Source organism: Thermobia domestica, chromosome 16 (assembly GCF_964235325.1).
Source record: "Thermobia domestica chromosome 16, izTheDome1.hap1.1, whole genome shotgun sequence".
In the NCBI taxonomy this organism is placed as follows: Eukaryota; Metazoa; Arthropoda; class Insecta; order Zygentoma; family Lepismatidae; genus Thermobia; species Thermobia domestica.
Genome location: NC_137469.1, coordinates 23,207,052 through 23,230,604, shown reverse-complemented (window position 1 = coordinate 23,230,604; position 23,553 = coordinate 23,207,052). Strand labels below are relative to the sequence as shown.

The 23,553-nt window shown below is 35.8% G+C and overlaps 1 protein-coding gene across 8 annotated transcripts in view; it reads right to left on the bottom strand.

Annotated features, from left to right (window-relative positions):
* The window catches only part of dnc (phosphodiesterase dunce), an 872,058-nt gene that overhangs the window by 96,790 nt on the left and 751,715 nt on the right, over nt 1-23,553 (bottom strand). The window contains exon 1 of one of the 8 annotated variants that reach the window (XM_081742190.1): nt 14,940-16,645. The exons of the other annotated variants lie outside the window; for them this stretch is intronic. Coding sequence (XP_081598316.1) covers nt 14,940-15,035 — 96 coding nt within the window. The 5' untranslated portion in view covers nt 15,036-16,645. Of the gene's footprint in view, nt 1-14,939; nt 16,646-23,553 lie in introns of those variants that run through there. 8 annotated transcript variants of the gene reach the window in all.

Here is a 23,553-nt window from a genome sequence, read left to right as displayed (position 1 = left end):
TGCTTCATCTGTTGTGTGACAAAGAAATACAGTATTCTATCACAGCAACGGAGAAAGGAGATAAAAGTGTCTTTTCAGAAATGGTTCGCTTCCGGTTGCCGCTTTCAGACTTTTCGCTATAAATGTTCAATTCTGATGTTTCCTCTTCGTTTTATAATCTTATTACCGGCCTCTTTTTTTTTTACCATTCTATTTTTAGTTTCATCAGTTCATTTCCATTTCTAATTTTGTAACATTTCGGTTCCAGGTCTTTCTGTTTCATTTTCATTGCGCTCTACTCGTACTGTTCTATAAATTTGTAGTTCCTTCTATTACGGTTTTCCCAAGATCTTTCTATATATTAAAATACTAGTTTTTTTTTTATGTCTGTGGTCAAGAAACGTTTGTGATTTTATGTACGTATATATATATAAAGGTAACCAAGAAACTTGTGGCGCTTTTGTGGAGGTGTGTGTTCAAGCAAGGTGATCAGAAATTTTACTTTCAAAAACGGGACGCATACGAATCGGCGACGGTGGGGGGGGGGGGGAGTAACTTTCACATTGCATTTTGGGACTCAACAGTGTTTTCAATTTACAAAATACACAAGTAAGAATGATAACACGGCGTTTCTAACTTAAGTACAACCCAACAATAGAATTCCAACTCAATTTCCACTTGAAGCACAGAACACTCAATTCCCATTTGAATATTTGGAAGTTCTAGGCACGGTTGAACCTTCCCAATAAGTGTCGGTATGGAAGAGCGTAGAATTTGGATTGACCATTTATATTTTGAATAATAATTACGGGACATCTGGGTCATTTTTGCTTAAAAACGGGACATTTAGGCGTCCCGTTTGAAAATCAGAAAGAAACGGGACAACGGTTGAAAATAAGGGACTGTCCCGGCTAAAACGGGACGTCTGGTCACCTTGGTTCAAGTGGCCCTCACACTGTGAGTTGAATGCGAATGGAGATAAGGCGAAGGTCAGTTGTTGGTGTGGGTATATCCAACATACTACCTGGTTGTGGCAGTTCAGTTACACAATGAACTTGCGTAAGGACAGAGTAAAAATGGGACCTCCACAGAACGTCATAAGGGCGTGTATGCTGTACGAGTTCAAACTGGAGTCAAACGCCGCTGCAGCGAAGCGGAGAATATGCCAGGTCTTTGATGAGCGTGACGCGGACAGTGCAGCTACAGTTTAACAAGTTTAAAGATGATGACGAACACTCGAAGACACATCACGTCCCGGAAGACCAACACATGTACAAAATAAAGATCTTCAGGCAGCAATTGAGGCGAACAGTGGCCAGACATGTGAGGAACTGGGACTACAATTCCGTGTGAATAGAGAAACCATTTGGCAGCATCTCCATCAACTTGGGAAGCACTACAAGTTGAGTTGATGGGTCCCACATGATTTGACTCTGGGCCAGAAAGCAACGCGAGTAGAAATCTGTGTTTCTTTGCTGTCTCGTCTGAGGAAGGAGCCATTTCTGGACAGTAGAGACCTGCACGGGCCGAATTTTTCGGCCCGAGCCCAATCCAGCCCGAATGTGCCTAGGCCCGGCCCAGCCCGGGCCCGAAAAGTTTTGATTTTCGGCCCGAACCCGGCCCGGCCCGATAAGTTTTTTTAAAAAATTATTGGCCCAAGCCCGGCCCGATAAATTTTAAAAGTTTCATTTTGTAACATTTTTCATGGGCACACTTCTTCAACGATTGCCTTTATTCTAATTATCGTTTGAGTCAATAATTATTGAAATTAATCGGCCCCAGCCCGGCCCGACCTGAAGAGAAATCAGTGTCGACCCGCCCAAGCCCGGCCCGGCTCAAAGAAATAACAGAGTCGGCCCGCCCAAGCCCGGCCCGCGGGCCGGGCCGGGTTTCGGGCCTCGGACCGAGCCCGGCCCGTGCAGGTCACTACTGGACAGAGTGTTGACATGTGATGAGAAGTGGGTCCTGTACGAAGCTCCACGGCGCCGTCGTCATTGGTTAGCATCCCATGAACTGGTTTCAAAACAACCGATACCAGCACTGCACCGGAAGAAAGTTCTTCTGTGTGTTTGGTGGACTGCTCGCGGTATCGTGCATCGGGAACTACTACCAGCTGGTCAGAGGATCAATGCAACTATGTACTGTCAGCAGTTGAGCCGTATTCACGGAAAACTCAAAACTCTAAAGCCAGCACTTCTGAATCGCCCCACGTGGTTAGGATGACCTGGTACACCATTCTACGCCTTGGATGAGAAACACCATTGCATCCGACATACTCCCCGGACTTTGCACCGTCCGATTATCACCTGTTTCAGTCCTTGAACAATCATCTTAGAGGACACTAGTTCAAATCCCTAGCAGAGGTGCAAAATGCACTTGATACCTTCTTTGTTTCACGGCCCACCAAGTTCTACCGCGATGGAATCCATGGCCTTCCAGAACGTTGGCAGAAGGTCATCGATGCTGATGGGGACTATTTTTGATCTTCCAGGTACGTCTTAGGAGACATATCGATGTTCGAATGTGGTGGGTGAAAAAGCGACAGAACTTTCTTGGTTACCTTCATAATATACATAATTTCACGTATAGAGTAAATGTTTCAGTAATTCACATTAATTCCTACTAACAAACAGTCACGCTACCAGATGTCGTTATCTGTGTTATCATTTGTTTTGGACGCTAACAGATGCTGCTAGGGTGCAGTTAGTTTGCCGATTTAGAACTATTATGAGGATTTAAATCCAACTTTAAATTATTTTGTTTCAAATTAATTATTTCGATATACGACAAGGACCATAACTATTTAGGCTTGAACATTAATATTTAAGTAACCGTATGTTCGTTAGTCGACACAATAAAATAATAAACAAAGCTGATAAAATGCAAATAATAATGCTCTTAATTAAACACAATTTTAATCTATAGTATATAGTGAACCCAGAGCTTCGGAACAAATATATATATTTATTTAATTTGTCGATATATGTGGATATGCAGACAAGCGGGGCGAAAAAAAAATCTCGTTTTAGACGCAAAAGCAAGATGACATTACAAAGATAATAGAATCTGGTCTTAACAACAAAATTCACAATGACCTCTTGCTTCTCGCCAGGGCTGCATGTGCAGTTCACAGAAAAAAAAAATTGCAAACTACGCCTAACATAACGTTTAAGTGGCACGAATCACGCGAGGAGAAAACTCCGCGTTCTCCCCTGCACACTTATTTTGGAGCAAAAGACTTTGTCGTTTCACAATAAACTTACATTCTCATGTTGCAGTTTTTTTTTTGCTACGGACTGTACATGGGGGCCACCGGGTCCACACCCTCCTTCCAAAAAACTTTGTAGTTTGGCATATATTTGTATGCTTCCGTAATAAAACTATAATTGTTTACCAGAGAAATTATTGATGTAGACTAAAAAATTTTACCTTATTCATCATCTGTACTCGAATAAAAACAATTGTTTTATACTTTTTCGTGAAAATATAGGTGGCAATACATAAAATAATGGTAAACTTTGGGAAGAGAATGTTAAAACTTGTGGGGGAAATGGTAAATTTGGGGAAAAGAATGGTAAATTTGAAAGAATGATAAATATGGAGGAAGAATGGTAAATTTGGGGAAAAGAATAGTAAATTTGGGGGAAGAATGGTAAATTTGGAAAAAAGAATAGTAAATTTGGGGAAGAATGGTAAATTTGGAAAAAAGAATGGTAAATTTGGAAAAAAGAATGGTAAATTTGAAAAAAAATGGTAAATTTGCTGTAAAGAATGGTAAATTTGCTGTAAAGAATAGTAAATTTGAAAAAGAATGGTAAATTTGGAAAAGAATGGTAAATTTGGAAAAAAAGAATGGTAAATTTGGAAAAAAGAATGGTAAATTTGCTGTAAAGAATGGTAAATTTGCTGTAAAGAATGGTAAATTTGCTGTAAAGAATGGTAAATTTGAAAAAGAATGGTAAATTTGGAAAAAAAGAATGGTAAATTTGGAAAAAAGAATGGTAAATTTGGAAAAAAGAATGGTAAATTTGAAAAAAAGAATGGTAAATTTGAAAAAATGGTAAATTTGGAAAAGAATGGTAAATTTGGAAAAAAAGAATGGTAAATTTGGAAAAAAGAATGGTAAATTTGCTGTAAAGAATGGTAAATTTGCTGTAAAGAATGGTAAATTTGAAAAAGAATGGTAAATTTGGAAAAAAAGAATGGTAAATTTGGAAAAAAGAATGGTAAATTTGGAAAAAAGAATGGTAAATTTGAAAAAAATGGTAAATTTGCTGTAAAGAATGGTAAATTTGAAAAAGAATGGTAAATTTGGAAAAAAAGAATGGTAAATTTGAAAAAGAATGGTAAATTTGCTGTAAAGAATGGTAAATTTGAGGAAGAATGGTAACTTCACTGAAAAGAATTATGCGTTTGAGAGGTTGAAAGTTCATTTGGGGTGTAGAGTGTTACATTGATGGGATGCAAAATAGTAAATGTGTAGACAGAATTGTAAACTTGGGGTAGAATGGTAAATTATGGGGATTGTTTCTTAGGTCTTTGGGAGAATTTGTACCCATGACAGAATATGACGGTATACAACATTTTGGAATTCTCCCTATTTCCGAAATTTACTTTTCCCTGATTTGCACCAAATTTCTTTTGATTATTTGAAAACCGTGAAACCGAGTTAATAATTCAATTCCAATTGTGATTGACTGGAAAAAAAAAGAGAGAAAAAGATAAAAACTATTCTGAAGGAAGGTTTTGCACCATGTAAACCAAAGTATGACTATTTCGAACCAAGGGGATTCCTAATTGTGAATCACATTAGAAAAAAACATGAATAATAATAATAATAAAAACAAACATTTGAATAATTTTACATACACTTGCAAGTTCAACAAGATACTATTCTACATACATATTCATGAGACGAAACAATGCAGTTTCCTTATTCAGTTCAACAAAGACAGTTTAAAAACTGTTACATGATCTTTTGTTGACCAACAAGGAAAAAGCACGACTTTATCAAGGAAAAAAAAAACTCTTATTTATATTAATTAGAAATCGATTCCACTTAAATTCTACTCTTTTGAAATAATTTTCTCTCTTTTAGCTATACGGGTAAAATTATTCCAAAATGTTTGAACCGATTTTAATTGAATTTTATTCGAAAGACACACCTTGTATTGACCCGGAGAAGGATTGTTTTACTATACTTTGATTTAAAAGAAAATATATCGTGAAATAATAACTGATGAACAAAAGTTTCTAGAGTGCTACTATAGGAATGGGAAACTCCCGAATGAGCAATACCTACATTGTTGCAACAACACAAAAATTCGTCATAATCATAATGATCATCATCATCATAGTACTTATTCTGCCATTATAGGCAAGTTTAGCGTCCCGTTCAGCAGCGAGGCTATATGAGACGTGAATCTACTGTTTAACTTAGAAACCGAATCACATGTCATTGTTGACTATGTTGTTCATATTGCCAATTTAGCCATTTTATGGTAAAGCCTAGCCATTTTCACATATTTAGCCAGTAAGTGTAGTTTTGCTATTAGCTACAATCAGTGATGGTTTCAGAGGATTTTCTCCGGCGTGGGAGTGGGGGGAATTTCAATAAAGAGAGGGTGAAAGTAGTTCTTCAAAAATACTGTTGACTCAGGTTCAGTACGAACAGCGAATTATTCCGAGAGGATTTTTCAATTTTGCCCTGTTACACTGACACTGACTGACTTACTGACTACAATTTTGCTTTCAAAGTTTCCCATTTGTAGTTAGGGATGCGTTCGAGTCGAGTCGAGACAGAATTTTCCTGACAAAATTCGAGTCGAGACAGAGCTCTTCCAATAGAAAAATATATATTTTTCGAGTCGAGACATCACTTTTACAGCACATTTTCGAGTCGAGACAGTCTCAAATCTTGTCTCGTGCGCATCCCTATTTCTAGTCATTCGTACTTAGCGGAAGCTGAATCCTTTTCTAATCAGAACTTCTTTAAAGTTACGAACAAAAACATAATAAAAATAAGATTTACTATTTTGATATAACCCCTTTGATTGCCATACTTCTTACATTATCGCACCACAACCTGTCTAACGTATCTTGTTTTTCATTGTTACTTACTACCATGGTCTCAGAAAATCGTGTTTCTCGAAATACCACTTTTGTCTGTAGCTGATTTCAACGCTTTAATGTATTTTACGAAAGAAAATTTTGAGTGTATGTTCGATGTGGATGGTTGTATTTCTAGTATAGTACTATATGAACAGAGCCATCTATACAGGGTGTTTCAAAACAACAGCGACAACATTTGGGGGGGGGGGTGATTCTTGTCACCCAGATAGACCAACCTAGGTGCACAAATGCTTCCTTTCGGAGTTACAAGCTGCCAAAAAACATCAAAAAATGAACTTAAAAGATCCATAGCTCCAAAACTATGGGACCTACTGTAGGCGGGGCAAGACTTCACTTAGAACTACTATGTGTCCTATCCACATATCCATCTTTCAGATTCCTGTGGTACTTCAGCAATAATTTTTATAGAAGTAGTTGGTGAGTATTTCAAATTATATGCCTGTAGCCAAACGATATAAACATTGTTGTGTGAGTACTGCAGGATTTTGAAACATCTATTTTTGGATAGGGCACATATTAGTTCCTAAGTGAAGTCTTCACCTGCCTACGGTAGGTCCCATAATTTTCGAGCTATAGACCTTTAAAATTAATTTTATTTCATGTTTTCGACATCCTATAACTCCGAAATGACAGATTTTTTTTTTTTTTTTTTTTTTTGCCCCCAGGTTGGTCTATACTTTTTGTCTTATCTTGGTGTTAGGAATCACTTCCCAAATGTTGTCGGTGTTGTTTTGAAACACCCTGTATAAAGCGAATATAGCCGCACAAACTGAGGACGAAGGAAAGAGCTTCAAGGAATGTGTAGCATCCGATCAACGATGCGAACAAAGTGTTCTATAAATATTTTAAGTATAAAAATATATGGTTTAAGAATACCATGAAGAATACTTTCCTGGTTTTATTGTTAAATTCTGTTATATATTAGTTTAGAAGGATGTTCCGTCTTTTTTTTAGCCTAGCCGGCATAATCGTGGGACGTAAAACTCAAAGATTTCATTTCGCTTCATTTACAAGGATGTAGATATTTTTAAGTAGAGTTTGTAATTTAGCAATTTATGAAGGCACCTGTTGGCAACATGGTGTTTGTTTGGGTGTTTGTTTGTTTTTTTTTTGTTTGTTTGTTTGTTATTGTTATTATTATTTCTTATATACTTTCTTATTTGCTTTATTATACTTCTCGTCTTCTCTATCATTTGATTTTACTTTTTCTTTTTTTTTAAAAAAAATAACATGGTAAAGTTAATCTTGCGCGATCCAATTCAGAGGAACTAAAATCGTGGTATTTCTTATGCTATGATTTGGTACTTTCAAACTTATATTTCGTATATAGTATTCATTAATATAAACATTATCTAGTATTTTTTTAAGTGCACTAGCTATTTACACAGTGCTCAGTTTTAATATGAGCGTGAATCTCCTTCCCACTTGTCACTATATCTGTGCAAATCCCTTTACAAACACAAGTAAAGGACAGGAGGACTCTCAAAATTGTGTGAATTGCTACAGATAAACATATAAAGGTAGTATTTTAATATATAGAATGTTGCGGTGAATTCGTGGCAAACTTGGATATGTGATATCAAATGCATTTTTTTTAAAATTCCATATCCGAGTACACCTCATTGTGGGTCCAAAAGCCTTCGAAGCTGCCGGCTTGCAACAGGTTTTGTCATTCAGATTAAAGCAAAGCGCCTGAAATGTCCATCAACCCGCTATCCGTAGCTCATTTACTGGTTGCCTTTCACAAGGATATCAACCTTAATGTTCTAGGGTCAAAATGACGCCTACAGTGTTGAATAGGAAAATAAAGACAAAAATTTTTGAAAATTTGAATGAGAACTGGCATATCTACACAAAATTTGGAATCAAGCAGGGAATTTGGAATCGAATCAATTTCTGGCACTTATGGCTTTCGAGACCTCATTTTCGAAAGGATTGGCCACATGCATACACATTTTTCTTGACCACAAGGGTAGCATTTTAATATATAGATACTGCGTCAATTTTTTTCTTCTATTCGTACAACTCTCCAAACCCTAATCATCATTCCAAATATTCAAAGCTATGTGAATAGTAGCTTATTTTCATCTTAAATCATAGCATATTAATAATAAATACTGAAAAAAAAAGGTACCATAGTTGTCTGTAATGTACAAAATATTCGAAATACGTTTTCATAAGACAATGTTGAAATAACTTCCATATTCGTTCATGCTTATAAAGAGAAAAGAAATCTTGCGAACTAAAAAAAAAAAAAAAAAAAAAAAGAAAGAAAAAAAACGGTTAATATACGAGAATTGCCTTGAAATTTTTTTTTGTGTCATAATAATATTATTACTATTTATTTGAATCACAATTACCGTTTAAAATCCAATTTAATATAACGCCATAAGCGGTCAGGAATAATTAAACACTTGCGCTATCATATAATCCCCACAGGGGATGCAGAGATTCTCTGCTAGAATTTCTGTAACGATGTGTTCCATTCATTTTTATGATCACATTGGGACTTGTAGTGGGTTATTAAACCATGCTACACGTAGTTTCCGTTGATGTTGGTATTTTATTTGTAATGGGTTTAACCAGAAGAATAAAAATCAGTAGTACTTTTTTTTTTCTTTCCTGCTCTGACTGGAATCATATGTAGTTTAATTTTGTTTCAAATTATTGATATTATTTGCGTTTCGACTATTCTAGATATTTTAAAGCAATTAATTGTAAATAAAGAAGGTCGTTTTAAGACATTGTAAATGTACACTTTTTAGCTAAATGCTTAACGCGCTCATTTTCTATTCGTTTCTTTGAAAGTCAAGACGAGGCGAGAAAACAAGAATAACTCACTTCCCGTCTCGCGGAAAAAACACTACATGTAAAGGATGTTACAAGGATGTTAATGGACCAAGGATGTTACAAAATAGAGGATTTGCCCATACGCACCTTCATCCTATGAACTCAGTCATCGCCGGCTACGATCCCTAAGAGATCATATCCGGCGAAGACTCAGTGAAGCCGAAAAAACAACTGAGCATCGTCTGAGCTGGTATGTCTGATTGGCTACTCTCGTTTCCGCCATGTTTGTTCGGCTCGAAACATTGCGATCTTAGTGGCGCGGAGTGGGCGGGCAGAGTAGGTGTGGCGGAACTGTGACGTATGGCTTCACGATTTTGTCGTATGGGCAGATCCTCTATTTTATAACATCCTTGTACTGAACCAACCTTGGCCTACAGTTGCCAACCGTCCAATATTTTACTGGACAGTTGGGATTTTGACCTACTTTGTCCGGTGTTTGGTACGACCTCAAAACTGAACATTAAATGTTCTTTAACCTTTCATTTTACTAGTCGTATTCTATGCCCTATTTATATTATTTTGATGAAAATGATTGAAGCAGAGCTTATAATTCGCTTTGATATTGACTTGTCTTAAGCGGAATTTACTGAGGAGTTGAAGGCTGAAAAATTTATTAAACTTATCAAAATTGTTAAAAGTCAACAAAAGTACATTTTTAAGAGCGCAGTTAGTACTGCTTCATCCTAAGCTACATCTTGCAATTAAATAATGCATCCAGATCCATTAAAAGCATATAGGCATTATGAGACATTAACAACCCAAACAAAACTGGTAAAGACTTATTTCTCAAGTGTATTTTGTGCATGCCATAATTATATTGCCAACTGTATTTGCTTTTTTTGTTTTAAATATGATGTATTATTGATGGTAGACTACGAAAATTACAAAATACATGTGCCGGCTCAATCAAAACTGGAATAATTAAGTTTAATTTAAACACTTCACAAGTAACTAAAGTTATTAAATTCGAACTCATAATCCCTTAATTTTATGCGAAGTAACCACTTTCGGGTAGTTCAAATTTTTGACGAGTGATGTCATAATCTTAAGAGTATGCGTACTCCAGGAGGGTGTCCGATATTTCCATTTTCAAAAGTTTGCAACCCTAATCTTGCTACTTATAGAAGACCACCTTATGACAGCTTTTGAGGCCACTTTCTGAAAGCGTGGTCCCGTGTTTAATTCCAGATCAGGGTACTTGCCTGAATAAAAACTGCAGTGGTGGTACAGATCAAGGATCTTATAAAAATAGAGGATTTGCCCTTACAACAAAATCTTGAAGCCATACGTCACAGTTTCGCCACCCTTACTCTGCCCACTTCGCCCAATAGGATCGCAATGTTTTGAGCCAACAATCATGGCGGAAACGAAAGTAGCCAATCAGACGATGGCGAAAACGAGAGTAGCCAATCAGACGTGCCGATGCTCGGTTGTTTTTTTGGCTTCACCGATTTAATAGGATGAAGATACATATAGGCAGATCTATTTATCCTTGGTACAGATCCCACTTAAAAAAACTGAAGCATGTCTCCTACTGTCTAGGAGTTAAAAACAGAACTTAAATCATCCCACCAACCTATGACAAATTCTTGTCTCCTTGAAAGGACAGGATAAAATATTCCACCCATCCATACCAATCACAATGACGTCACTCCTTGCTGTCACTAAGATAATTACAAAAAACTATGTTCATTACTCATAACTTGTTTAGCCCATATACAAATACATAGACGCATATAATTATTATATACGTAACGACACTTTCTCTAATTCCGAGACAACCTTTTGTTCTACATCTAAACAGAATGATTCATGCTTAACAGAAATGGCGTCTTTGGGAATCAGAGGAGAAAGTCAGTTGATTGAAAAGAAAGGAAAAAAAAAAGTTACCCAAGTAACTAAAGGACTTAACAAGACAAAATAAGTTTAAAGAAAACAATAATTAATGCATTCAACTTCTCTGAGGTGAACTTTCTGTTTAGATTCTCTACTAATTAGCCATTTGTTTGGTCTTGCTTCCTGCAAAGGAAGAAGGGTCATAGACCTCCAAAACTTGTATCTTACTAAAGGTGATAATTATTATGGCGACACTTATGTATTACGGTGTAATAGTTATTATTATTATTATTATTATTATTATTATTATTATAGGTTTTTATACGACTCCTTCCCGTTCTGTCTGATCTTCCTTAAAAGAATTTTAAGACTTGAGGGAATCTATACATTAAAATGCTAGGTGCTAAAATGTTTACAGTCAAGAGAAGTTTATACGTTTGTCAGGGGTGCCCACAAAGGGGGGCTATGACGCAAATTGCGTCATTGAAATATTTGGGTGGGGGTTAAAAATCTATATAAATATGTTTCAGGGGGTGTAAAAATCAATCGAAAAGATATTTTTTTCATGAAAGAACAGCTACGGATAGTCAATTGGGGGGGTGCGTCATGGACATAAGGGGGGTGGGCACCACTGTGTTTGTGGACTTTTATATGTTTGTACCCAATTCTTTTGATAATGATATCTCGGAAACCAACAAGCTCTAGAAAGATGCCGTTTCCACTGATCGATTGCAAATTTTGTGTAGATTGTACAGTTATAATTAAATATTTAATGAATTTGTTTCATGGTCAAATGATGATGAAAAACGAAAGATAACAATTTCTCCAGTCTAAGATGAATCTTTATTGTTGGGAGTGTTTTGCCCAATGAATACCATATATATCACTGACATTGTAATGTAATGTATTTGCTTATTACATACTGCATGCAAGAAGAAAGAAAACACTGATCATACATGAATTAGAAACTCCAACCGGAAGTAGGCCCAAATCTTGCAAACGGTGCGAGATATTGAAAAAAAATTATCGAAAAAAAAATCTCTCCTTTATGGTACCCCTTGCCGATTTTTATCAAGACGTCTTTCACTTGTGTGTGTAAAGGGACATGTGAAGATGTGAGAAATGACAAGGAGATTCATGCTCACGTGAATGATACGCTGTCTAGAGAGCGCAGGTTCAGCTAATTTTATTAGCAATTCTTTTCCCGACACTTGAAGCTGTTTCCAGGGCCACTTTATTTTTCCCTGTACACTATTTTTTTCAGAGGTCCTGAAATTAAATAAATAATCATGATACACTATTATTTCACTACGAGTATATCTTTGAGATGTCTGCTTCAAGTCTACAGTCTCACCATGATTATGCCATGTACGCTAAAGGAGACTGAGGTTACTAGAAAAGAATGAAATGGTGGAATGAAGGAAGTGGGAGATCCCCGAGAAAACCCACGCACACAGTGTTTGTTCACCACAAAGCCCACTTGGCGATAGTTGGGATTGAACCAGGGACATCACGCACCTACGCTCTACCACCGAGGCACAGCTACCCAACGAAAAAAGAAATAATTATTAAATACTCATCCAATGGTCTTTTAAAAAAATGTGATACACATTAATCACTAGACAAAAAGGAGGTAGAAGCAGCTGAATTTTATGAGAAAGGAGGGGAATGAATCGTTTTAAAAATAAGTAGCAGGTCACGCTGTATACCACATGATGAAGTTTGGTTCACCACAATGTACACTCATGTCCAAGATTATTGTCGCATATCTATAAACATGTTGTTGTAAGAATATAATTTGATAACGAATTCGTTCGGTATTTCTTATAATGTTAGTATGGGTATAATCGGCAAAGACATGTATGTGGCAAATTTCATGTCAAAAGAGCAGTAAATAAGAACAATAAAACGAAAATGAAACTTTCTTGTCAATTTAGCAACATTTTGTTTTACTCATTCTAATTTTCGTATTTATAATTCTCTTCCTATGAAACTTATCACAAATATACATTTCCTGATTATACACATAGTATCAGCGTTAAAAGTATCCTGCAAAATCATTATCAAATGATATTCTTACAAGAAGACAGTTATAGATATGCGACAATCATTTTGGACATGAGTGTACATAAAAGTTAGAGTTTGATTTTCTGCATTTCTCCTCACCCTCCATTCCCACCCAAAAGCTTTAGTCAGATGAACAAAATTGAGTGTCGAGTAGAAAATCATTTAGTTTTATAATATTTTAGCCTTGTATTTGCATCCTGAGCATCATACTAACCCGCTAATCTCAACAGTATTGCGGGGTAGTCTGTCAAGTAAGGATAATATCCGTAATTACTTCCATAGGAATACATGGAGAACTGATTTTTGATGTTCTTATCTTGGGACCAAATGGATGGATCATAATGTATTAATTAACTCGATTTGATCCTGTACATTCCGGTCAATATGGACGGTGGTCCATCAAGTAGGTCCTGAGATTTTATGTCTCCAGAGTAAATATAAGTAAAGGAGCTTTTGGTAAGCCAAACTTCTTAATAAAACGTAAAAAGACAACATTCTAAAGAATCATCTAGCGATCCTAAAAGGAAAAAAAATGATACCCGCACCTTCACGTAATTTTTTGATGCCAATTTTTTCCCTTAGAAATTAAATCGCTCTACGTAAATCATCATCAGCATCATCATAGGTATTCTGCCGTTATTGGCAAGTCACTTGCTGCAGCTGAGAAGCTTCCATGCTCCACGGTCTTCTGTTAACCTTTTCGTCTTCACGTACAACTTTTCTGTTTTGATATCGTTAAAAGAAAAAGAAAAATAGACAGTGAATATATATAAAGTACGTCACTATTCATTAAGAAAAATTAGGGTTATACTTGTTTTATCAGTACTATTTTATTTCCATAATGTTTAAATAAAATGTCGGGAAACTTTCGACAATGTAACTGGTAAATACTGTACTACTTAAATTAGATAAAAGCCAGCCTGTTTTTTTTTTTTTTTTTCACTCTCTCTTCCTCGTCCCGCAGTCCATTAAATTATGTGATATTCAACAAATTCTAATAAACATTTTGCAATCGCCCAAAATCACTTCTATGAAATGAAACAACGCAATCAAAAATGACCTAACATCACTACTTATGCAATAAAAACCAAACTGGATTACAATTTCACTTTTCTGAGAACCGTCTTGATAATGATTTGTGTACATCTGTTATAAAACAATGGACAAAAGATTGTTTAATGTTTATCCACAAGAATTCGATAATTTTAGTGTATAACGAGTTACAGTTGTATCTATTAGTGCTGCTAAAGTTGTTAGAATATGTTTTCTTCTTCTATTCAATATTTGAACAGATGTTTGAACAATTATTCGTTATCTGAACAGACGTTTGAATAACTATTCGTTATCCGAACAGACGTTTGAATAACTATTCGTTATCCGAACAGATGTTTGAACAATTACTCGTTATCCAAACAGATGTTTGAACAATTACTCGTTATCCAAACAGATGTTTGAACAATTACTCGTTATCCGAACAGATGTTCCAATAATTATTCGTTATCTGAAGAACATTGTTCGAATAATTATTCGTTATCTGTGTCGAAATCTACAGAATGTAGAGCCTTAACTCTACCGGATATGCCCTAACTCGCGAAGCAGCTCTCGAGCTCAATAATTTAGTGCGAATACGAGCACAGTTGAGCTCTCAGCGAGCCGAGCCTAATGAGGTACAGGGGCGAAAGAAGAGCTAGCACAAGCCTTATTAGGGATAGAGAGTTCGAACTATTTAAGGCGGATTGGGAACAGTGAGCCCGAGCTCGAATCATTTGAGCCTTCTTGAAAATAGTAAGCCTGAGCTCCCGCGATCCTTGCTTGCAAAATAACCAAACCTTGAAGTTCGGTGCTGGTATACTTTTACCTTTAGTATACCAGTTTGTACATGGTAAATAGTTAAATTACAGAGAATTGCCAAAGGAAAATACACAGTTATTCGTACATTTTTTCTTAAGCTAGGTAGCAAAGTATTTACTTCGCTGGCAACTGAACTATAAAACTATGGCGTACAAGGAGCACAAAACCAAATAGATTACGTGTAAAGTATAACCGTAAACAAAACACAAAAATGAGGTACTGACCCTGTATGCAGCTATTCCTACAAAGACTGTTATTTCCATGTTCACTGTAACAGTAGAGTTTGTAGCACTACTTGTATGAGTCGGTACTTCCACCATTGTTTGTGAAAGAAATACCAAAAAAATCCACACCAAATTTCAACACCACCAATAGAAATTAACTTGTAGCAAGTTTTCCACGTTTCTTAGTTGGTTTGCACACAAAACTTTGCAGTCGTAGTTAAGCTATATATCATAAAAACACATAGGTATTCCACAGAGCAACACAGAATAGTACCTGCTCACTAATAGATGTTCCTGAACAATGGAGTACCGGTACAACTGCACATTTCCAAACAAACAGAAAATCGAAAGTTTCTAAAACACACAGTTGTGTTTGCTGTCCTATACACTTGTTTATAAAATATTAAACTGTAATTTGTTGTCTGTAGAGCACAAGAAACAAATGAATTATTACTGAAGTGGAAGAGTTTGTCTTTTTAAAAATTTTACGCTTTATCGTGACGAGCCATGTAGTCTAGGCATATCACGCAGTTACAACAACCTCTGAAGAGGTGGTATGAAGGTGAAGAAACCTCCTAACTCCCCCTTCAAAAATCAATTCAAAAAGAAAATCGAAGGACGCAAAAGAAAACTTCAGCGAAAAGATTAAAAAAAAAAAACTTTTCCCCTCCTTTTAAAGTTACTAAAAGAGCTTTAGAAGTGCATGTGTACCTGAGTGTGTGTTTGTGAAAATAAAAACATAAATAAAAAAAATTTCCCCTCGTTCAGTTTTGAATCGATTATGAAGAATTTTCTTTTTAACGACGTAAAACCTTCCACCGTACGTGCTGCTCACAAAATTTTAATTTAAAACTATTTACCCTTGTACAAATTTCAGGCATTCCGGTAAAACTTGTGTATCTTCTTAAGTATTTAGTACGTAAAGTAATTGATAACGACAAACTATTTTGCATGGAAATTTGTGAAGATCAAAGGTCGTGGAGACGTTAGGGTAATATTGAACGTTGTGTTACACTAAATCTAGATGTATACACATACACTCTCCGATTACTTTGTATTGGTTCAATCCTCTCATTAATATGGATTTTTGGAAATGTTACTGAAAGTGCACACGCAATTAAGTCCAAAAATAATCCACTAGAAAAACAGACACTTTTCAGTTTTTTTTTTTTTTTTTAAAGGTTCAAACTGATGTAAACCTATTTCATTTTCACAAACAAGTACCGGTACCACTAAAATCATTCACGGAAGCATACACTCAGAGTTCCAGTAACACTTGCTTTCTGAACTAACCACTACACACTTTGATGAACTGTGAACGTGTTGGTTTTCTTATACCGAAATATTTATCGTCATTGGTGCTGTACTTTGACCGTCCTTCCTTGAATTAATAGTGAAATAAAAAACAGTAAAACATAACAAACACAGCCGAAATGTGATCTGTCATCAAAGACACTGACGCAAAGCTGTTTTTCAAGAAAAAAGATCTCAAGATGTAGTAAATTTCCCTCACGTTGTAAACTAGCACATCCCAAATTTTTTCTTCACTCATGGACTAAATGCGTGGTAGACTGTTTATGAAATGAGACACCTTGTACAAAAACAATGCTTGTTTTTGTGTCCTTAAAATTCGGTCAAGAAGTGAACAACCGGACAGTACCAAACACGATGGCCTTCTAAGGCAGCGCCAAACTCTGACAGCTAGTATTACAGAGATTGGTACTATCTTACAAGTAATTTTAAAAAAAGGAAAGAATATACACTTCAAAGGTCAAAGTTCACCATTATACGTATGCAGCAAATAGATAGAATTTTTACACAAGAACTAGTAATAGAAGAAGAAAGTTTTTTTTTTAAAAAAAAAAAAAAAAAGGTCAAAGCTTCCTTGAACAGATCGGCGCCTTCAAGACAGCTGGGACAGAGCCCAGATCAATCATAAATTATTAACCGCTGATTACAAAAGGTCAACAATGATCAACAAACAAGATGATCACGTGTACACAGAAAGAACCCAAACTATATATCTATCGTTAAAGAGGAAGAAAAAAATGCTTTATTATTTAATTATAACATTGATGAACCGGTTGAAACTGGTGTCTGTTAATAGTAACATCAATTGAAGAACGAGTGAAGAATAGTACACAATTTATTTACAGTGGACAATGATATTGTCGTCATTGCTAGTGCCCATCGAACAGTCATTTAAAAATATTCTGATGTCTAAAAATTGCTGGCTAAAGACAAGGTGTTACTTTCTAACGCCCGCCTCATTTGCAGAAGCCTATTTTTAGGCACTAACGTAGTGTCTTCATTATTTGATTAAAAAAATACAAATATTTTTTTTACTTCCTTTTTTTATTTTCAAGCATGGAGGTATTTTAGAAAACGTTAGGTATGGTTTCACGCCTTTCTGCGTCGAGACATAGGGTGTGATAACGTCATAACTTTTTTTAAAAATATGCCTTATTTTATTATTTTGGCGGGTTTACTTTTGCACCTAGAAGATTGAAATTTCGCACACACATTCAGTGCACCCCTTAGTAACTTCAGATTTTTTAAGATCTCTGCGTTAAAACAGGGGGGGATCCAAAGGACAACGGCGCCGATTTCTCTGTAAATTTAGGGGCTCCATTCAGATGCAAAAGCCATATATGAGGATTTTAAGACAAATTGAATTCAAATTATGCCAAATATTGTATATTTATAAATAAAAGGCAGGGGGCCCACATGAACTTTAGGGAGGACCGGGACCCCCCGGAGTCCCCAGGATCGGTGCCCTTGCCAAAGGGGCAAAAATATGAAAAAGAAGGGATATATTTTTAACAAAAATAGTTTTTTTCGCGATTTTCCCGCCTCAGATACACGATGGATACATGTCAATGGTACTGTTTGAAAGTCTGTTCTATTCTAAAGAGAATGATATAAAAACCGTAGGATAAATAGGGATGTCCGAGGAAATTTTTATATTACATCCGGGTCTTTCTGAGTAATCTGGGGCATTGTAAGGCTCATTGGCATATATTTCTTCCCGCTCTTACTATTCAAGATAGAAACTTGAAATTTTGTACCCACATTTCGTACACCCCTTAACATTTTTCAGTTGATTTTGAGATGTGTGCGTTAAGACAGGGGTGTCCTGAGGGGCTCAACATTAAAAAAGACCAGAAAAATTTCCAATTTCTCTCAAAATTTCCCGTCTCAGGAATACGATAGGGAAACGTGAATGGTACCGTTTGAAAGGTTGTTCTATTCTGAAGAGAATGAGGTACAGACCATGATCCTAGGATAAATAGGGATGATACTATAGCCACTTGACTGAAAGTCTATAATTCACCCCCAGAAAGCTATAAATTAACAGTATTAAATTGCTTTTTTTGTCAAGTACTGATAATTAGTTTCTCATATAATCATTGATGTTTAAATTTTTTAAAGGGACATACTTAGCAAAATCGATCGACGGATATTAGATTTAGATGGCAAATCAAAAGAAGCTGTTAAACCTTCTTATACCTAAATACTTAGGCAGAGAGAAGGCGTTACCTTCTAAACTTCAATTATTTTATTTTTACTGGTAACGAAATCTCTTCATGAAAACAAAATATTTATTGCGCTGTAATTTCATTACATTTTTGCAAAACTATAGTAATCGCGAGGAGTCGTGAAGCTTGACCTAGATTTACCAGTTTCAATAGAACCCGAGGGGTGTGTCCCGGTCGTCAAATCCACCTATGAAATTTTACTAGTGTTGTTTCTCGCGCTATACAAAGAATATATCCTGGGAGAACAGTGTTGTCGGATTGCCGCTAAATTTCGTTTTGTTGTTATTCTTGTTGTTGTTATTTTTTGCTATTATTTTACATTTTTGCTATTATTATTGTTACCTTTAATTCGCATAATTGTTACTGTTTGTGCTATAGTTTCTTATGTGCTATTTTTTCACTTGTTTGCCATGTCCTCTAAGTTTGGCAATGTTGTTGCTACACTCCTGCTGTTTTCCTTTTTCTCAAACGTACGTTCGGAAGGCAGCTCTGCGAATCGTACCGAATTCTTCCGATTCATGACACGTGAGAGAGGGAGCAGTTCTATGATTCGTGTAAAACCCAGGCTTCACGAATCGTCGCGGCCAGTATAGTAACGATACCTCCGCAACTACAAGAAATTAAAGCAATTAAGAGCAAATTTTCCTTATAATTATAATCATAAAAGGTAGAAAGATATGAAGTTGTAATAATAAAATAATTATTTGATGAAGAGGTATTCTTGGTTGACTGAATGGACTTTGTTTTGTATCCTTATTGAACTAGAGTTGAGCCTTCCCACTAAAGTTTTTCGTCCCCAAAAGAGCAAAATTACAGAATTTTACCAAAAATTCTGGCCAAGATTAGTTCTTATTGTGGTTATAAAATATCCAAATAATGACAATAATTTCTGACAAATCGTAACTTGATTTCCAAACGTAGATTAGAAGGGCAGGGCTCATAGTGGTCTGGTCTCTTATAAATAGCTGAAAAGTGACCAAAAGCACACGAAAAAGTGACCTAAAGTGATCAAAAGCACATGAAAAAATGACGAAAAGTGACCAAAATCTCATCATGCCCACTTTTTTTTTCCTTTGTCAATTTCTCCATCACATCTCTCTTTTTTGTTGTTTTGTTTCATCTTTTCTTCTTTACTTCTTCTTTTTGAGCTTCCTCCTTTCTTAGGTTTTCTGTGTTGGCGCAGAATGCTGCGCATGTCATGGACCGAAAGGAAAAGGGATGAAGGCGTACTAAAGGAAGCTAATGAAGGACGGCAGACCATGAAGATAATAGGAAAAAGAAGAAACAGCATGCTTGGCCATCTTATTCGACACTTCGATTGAATCACTGTGCTGATAGAGAGAAAGGCAAAAGGAAAACCAGGAAGAGGAAGACCAAGGATGGAATATCTACATGCAACTACGAAGAAGAGGCCTTATCAAAGTATAAAACAGCTCTCCCAAGCGAGAGAAAAGTTTTAGAATTTCCATCTTGTCCACCAACATATGATTGAGGTGAACAAGAAGACGTATGCTTTGTAGTTACGGTAAGCAGACTTAGCAGATGTAAGAAGTTTCTGAGTAAGTGGAACCAGTTCTGGCCTATTTCCGAATTTCTTCATCCCAGACATTATATGTAACTTAGCATTGAGAATTCTCAGAGCCGTGAAATATTCAAATTCATCACCTACTCTTAAGAAGAACATACAAGAAGCATAACACAAGACGAACATGATGAACCACAGAAATACACACACACAACGTTGAGCGGAGTGTTAACTATTTCGAGAGAAAACTAAAAGACTATTACGATAGAAGAAAGAATAGACACAGAGGGGTTTTCATCAACCCCACCTTGAGAAATTAAACATCCACCAACCATCCACTGTGCTTTAGAAAGAATAAAAGCTGAAGTGAGAATAAAGCTAACTGTTTCACATGTGGCAGCAAGTATTCAAACTTTCAGAAGAGTAATGAGTAACAAGTTTCTGTCTTTTTCCATTTATTTTTATATTTTTCTTAGAAAACTGCCAATGCAAAACATAAATCACACGAAAAAGTCACTTTACCTCCCCATAAATGTAACTTTTAGTGACAAATTTGAAAAAAAAAAGTAACTTTTAGTGACTAACTTGAAAAAAAAAAGTAACTTTTAGTTAAAAATGTGACTCGCTATGAGCCCTGGAAGAGCTTAGTATGTAGAATGGGTACCAAAAAAAAAAAAAAAAAAAAAAATCGTCTCTACCCATCCCATGCACAGACATTTTTCTTTTCGTTAAACGCTAAGAAATAATTGTACTACGTGTTAAAAATTGACTCTTTTCTGCTACGAAAAATTTGACTTCTAAATCGAGTGTCAGAAATTTAAAAAAAAAAAAAAATCACTACAATAATGATGGATAGGATAATCTTCAATAAAATGTCATGCACATTATTATATGTGATTTGTGAAAGAGTCACAATATGTGTAAGTACATGACATAAACCAATCCTTGACGCACAAAAATTTCCCTCTTTTTTTTTTTTTTTTCTCCCTTCCTTTACATTCTCACAAACCACGAAAAATTCTTTTCCTTTTGTTGCTTTGCACACGCGAATACACAGGATGTAGGGATAATCTCATGCTCTGCATTTCTGTCATTTCTTTCAAATTCATTTCAGCTTGTTTTTTTTTTTTCCTATTGATACAAAGCTTCGTGTACGTAACATACAGTAGATTCCAAGCGTTCATCCAGGCACGTAGCCAAGGGGAGGGTCCGGGGGGTCCGGACCCCCCCCCTTCGAGACCAGAAATAAAAAAATTAAGGAAGGACGAAACAAAAAGAAACAAGAAATAGGAAGAATCGGCGTTAAAAATAAAAATAAAGTTAAAATAAAAATAAATTTTTATCATCGCTTCCCTGTACTATCAAACATGTTATTTCAGAAACGGTTATATAAAATATTTTACAAGACATTATTGGATACGTACTTTTTTTTTTTTTTTAATAGTTGAGGTCATAGTGAAAGGAAAATTGTCATATTTGGATGAACAGAAGAAGGAACGTAGATATTATAATTTTTTAAAAACATATTTTTATAAATATTCTTTTATTCGAAATTTCTTCATAGTTTGTTACTAAAATACTTACTAACATGCATGGGCGCCGATCCTGCGAGGGGCGGCCCCCCAAGGGTCATGTGTACCCCCTTGTTGTATTTATAAATATAGGGCCTACAATATATTGGCATATTTGAATGCAATTTGTCTTAAAATCCTCATATATGCCTTCTGAATCTGAATGGACCCCCGAAATTTACAGATAAATCGGCGCCCTTGCTAATATGTCCTAATTTTAAAATCTTAACAAACCAATATATGTTGCTAGTAAAATAGTTTAAATTGATCAAGCCCCTGGTGTGATAACCACAATATTTCATATCAACCCCCCCCCCCCCCATCACGAAATCCTGACTAAACGAACCAATATATGTTACCAAAATAGTTTAGAATAATCGAACTCTGGTGTGATAACCACAGTATTTCATGTCTCGGACCCCCCCTATTACGAAATCCTGGCTACGTGCCTGGTTCATCCGACTGTGACATGTCACACACACATAACTTGGGAGGTAAATGTTTGTTAACATGTATATACGTTTTCGTATATGACACAGAAAATTAAAAGCAGCAGCAACAAAATACCAACGTAATCATTTATCAATAAAGATATTTTAAAATATGCTTACGAACATTATCTATCAGCGAAACAATAAAAAGAAAAAAAAAACAATGTAATCGTAAATATGTAAATAAACAAGAACGTAAACAATGTTATTTTTCTTGCTGAATAAGAGAACTGCCTCCTCTCTTCCTCCCCTACTTTTTAAGCTTACTTCAAAGTTGTAATCGCACAGAATTTTGCCATCTCAAGCTTTGATCTGGGTGAATAATCGCAAAATATTTCAAAAAACAAATTTCAAGTAATGAGAAAGTTACCGTAAGAGTGTCTCACGTATAGAGAAAGAAAAATGTGCCTCGCATACAATGTTTGTTTGTTTATTGTTTTGCTTCGCAAGTTATTATTATTATTGTTATTTTTTTGTAATAATGGGTGTATTCACCTATTACCTTAAGAAGTTTGTTTTGCTAATCAATGTAAATATGCAGATTTATTTGTATTATGTAGCATCAGCGAAACACAAGGACAGTGCCACCATATGGGAAGGTCATAAGTAAGGCAATGATTATATATATATATAATTTATCATCATTGTTAAATATTATGCTACCATTGGCAGGTAACTTGAAATCTCAGAAATTTCCCTTCACTATATTTTTGAAGTAAGAATTTCCATTTGTAATGGGAGGCAGGCACGGTGGCTCAGTGGTAGGGCGATTATCCCTGGTGTTTGGGTTTCCTGATTCGATCCCCGGCCAACATCGTGTCCACCGTGGGTTTTCTCGGGATACTCCCGTTTCCTCCCACTTTCTCACTCCATAAATTTTTCCCTCATTATTTACTTGCCTTAATCATCGTATCCCTTAGGCTAAGGGCATAATTGTGGGACGTTAAACAAATATTTCGTTTCATTTCATTTTTCCATTTGCAATATTGTCCCGTAAATCCTATTAAAAGCACTTAAAAAAAAAAGGAAATTGTAGACTCTTGTTTAGGAAGGTGTTACTTGTACCCTAATTGAATAAGATTCATGATTCGTACGTCACTGCTTTTAGTATGAATCTGACTTTCGAACAGTACCAGATGCAATTCTCACAAATGCACATTTCGGGAGAAGTTCGGGAATTATTACCAAAACTATTTTCATTTTTATATTTTGGGTGACCGTAACGAGCAGTGTTTCTTCCAGACATGCTTTTTTTTTTGGGTGGGGGAGCACTTCATCCCCGGAGCTCTGAGGGTACTTCCCTGGACGAGACCAAAATAATACATCTATAATATAATAATAAATAAAATAGTACCAGCAGTACCCCTCCGGAATGCTACGTGTGCCCCCGGAACATTTTTTTTTTCTGACAGAACGACTGGTAACGAGAACCAGGATACAAGTATCTACTTAACAAGTATCTTGAAAATAACAAAGGTTCTTGCTTAG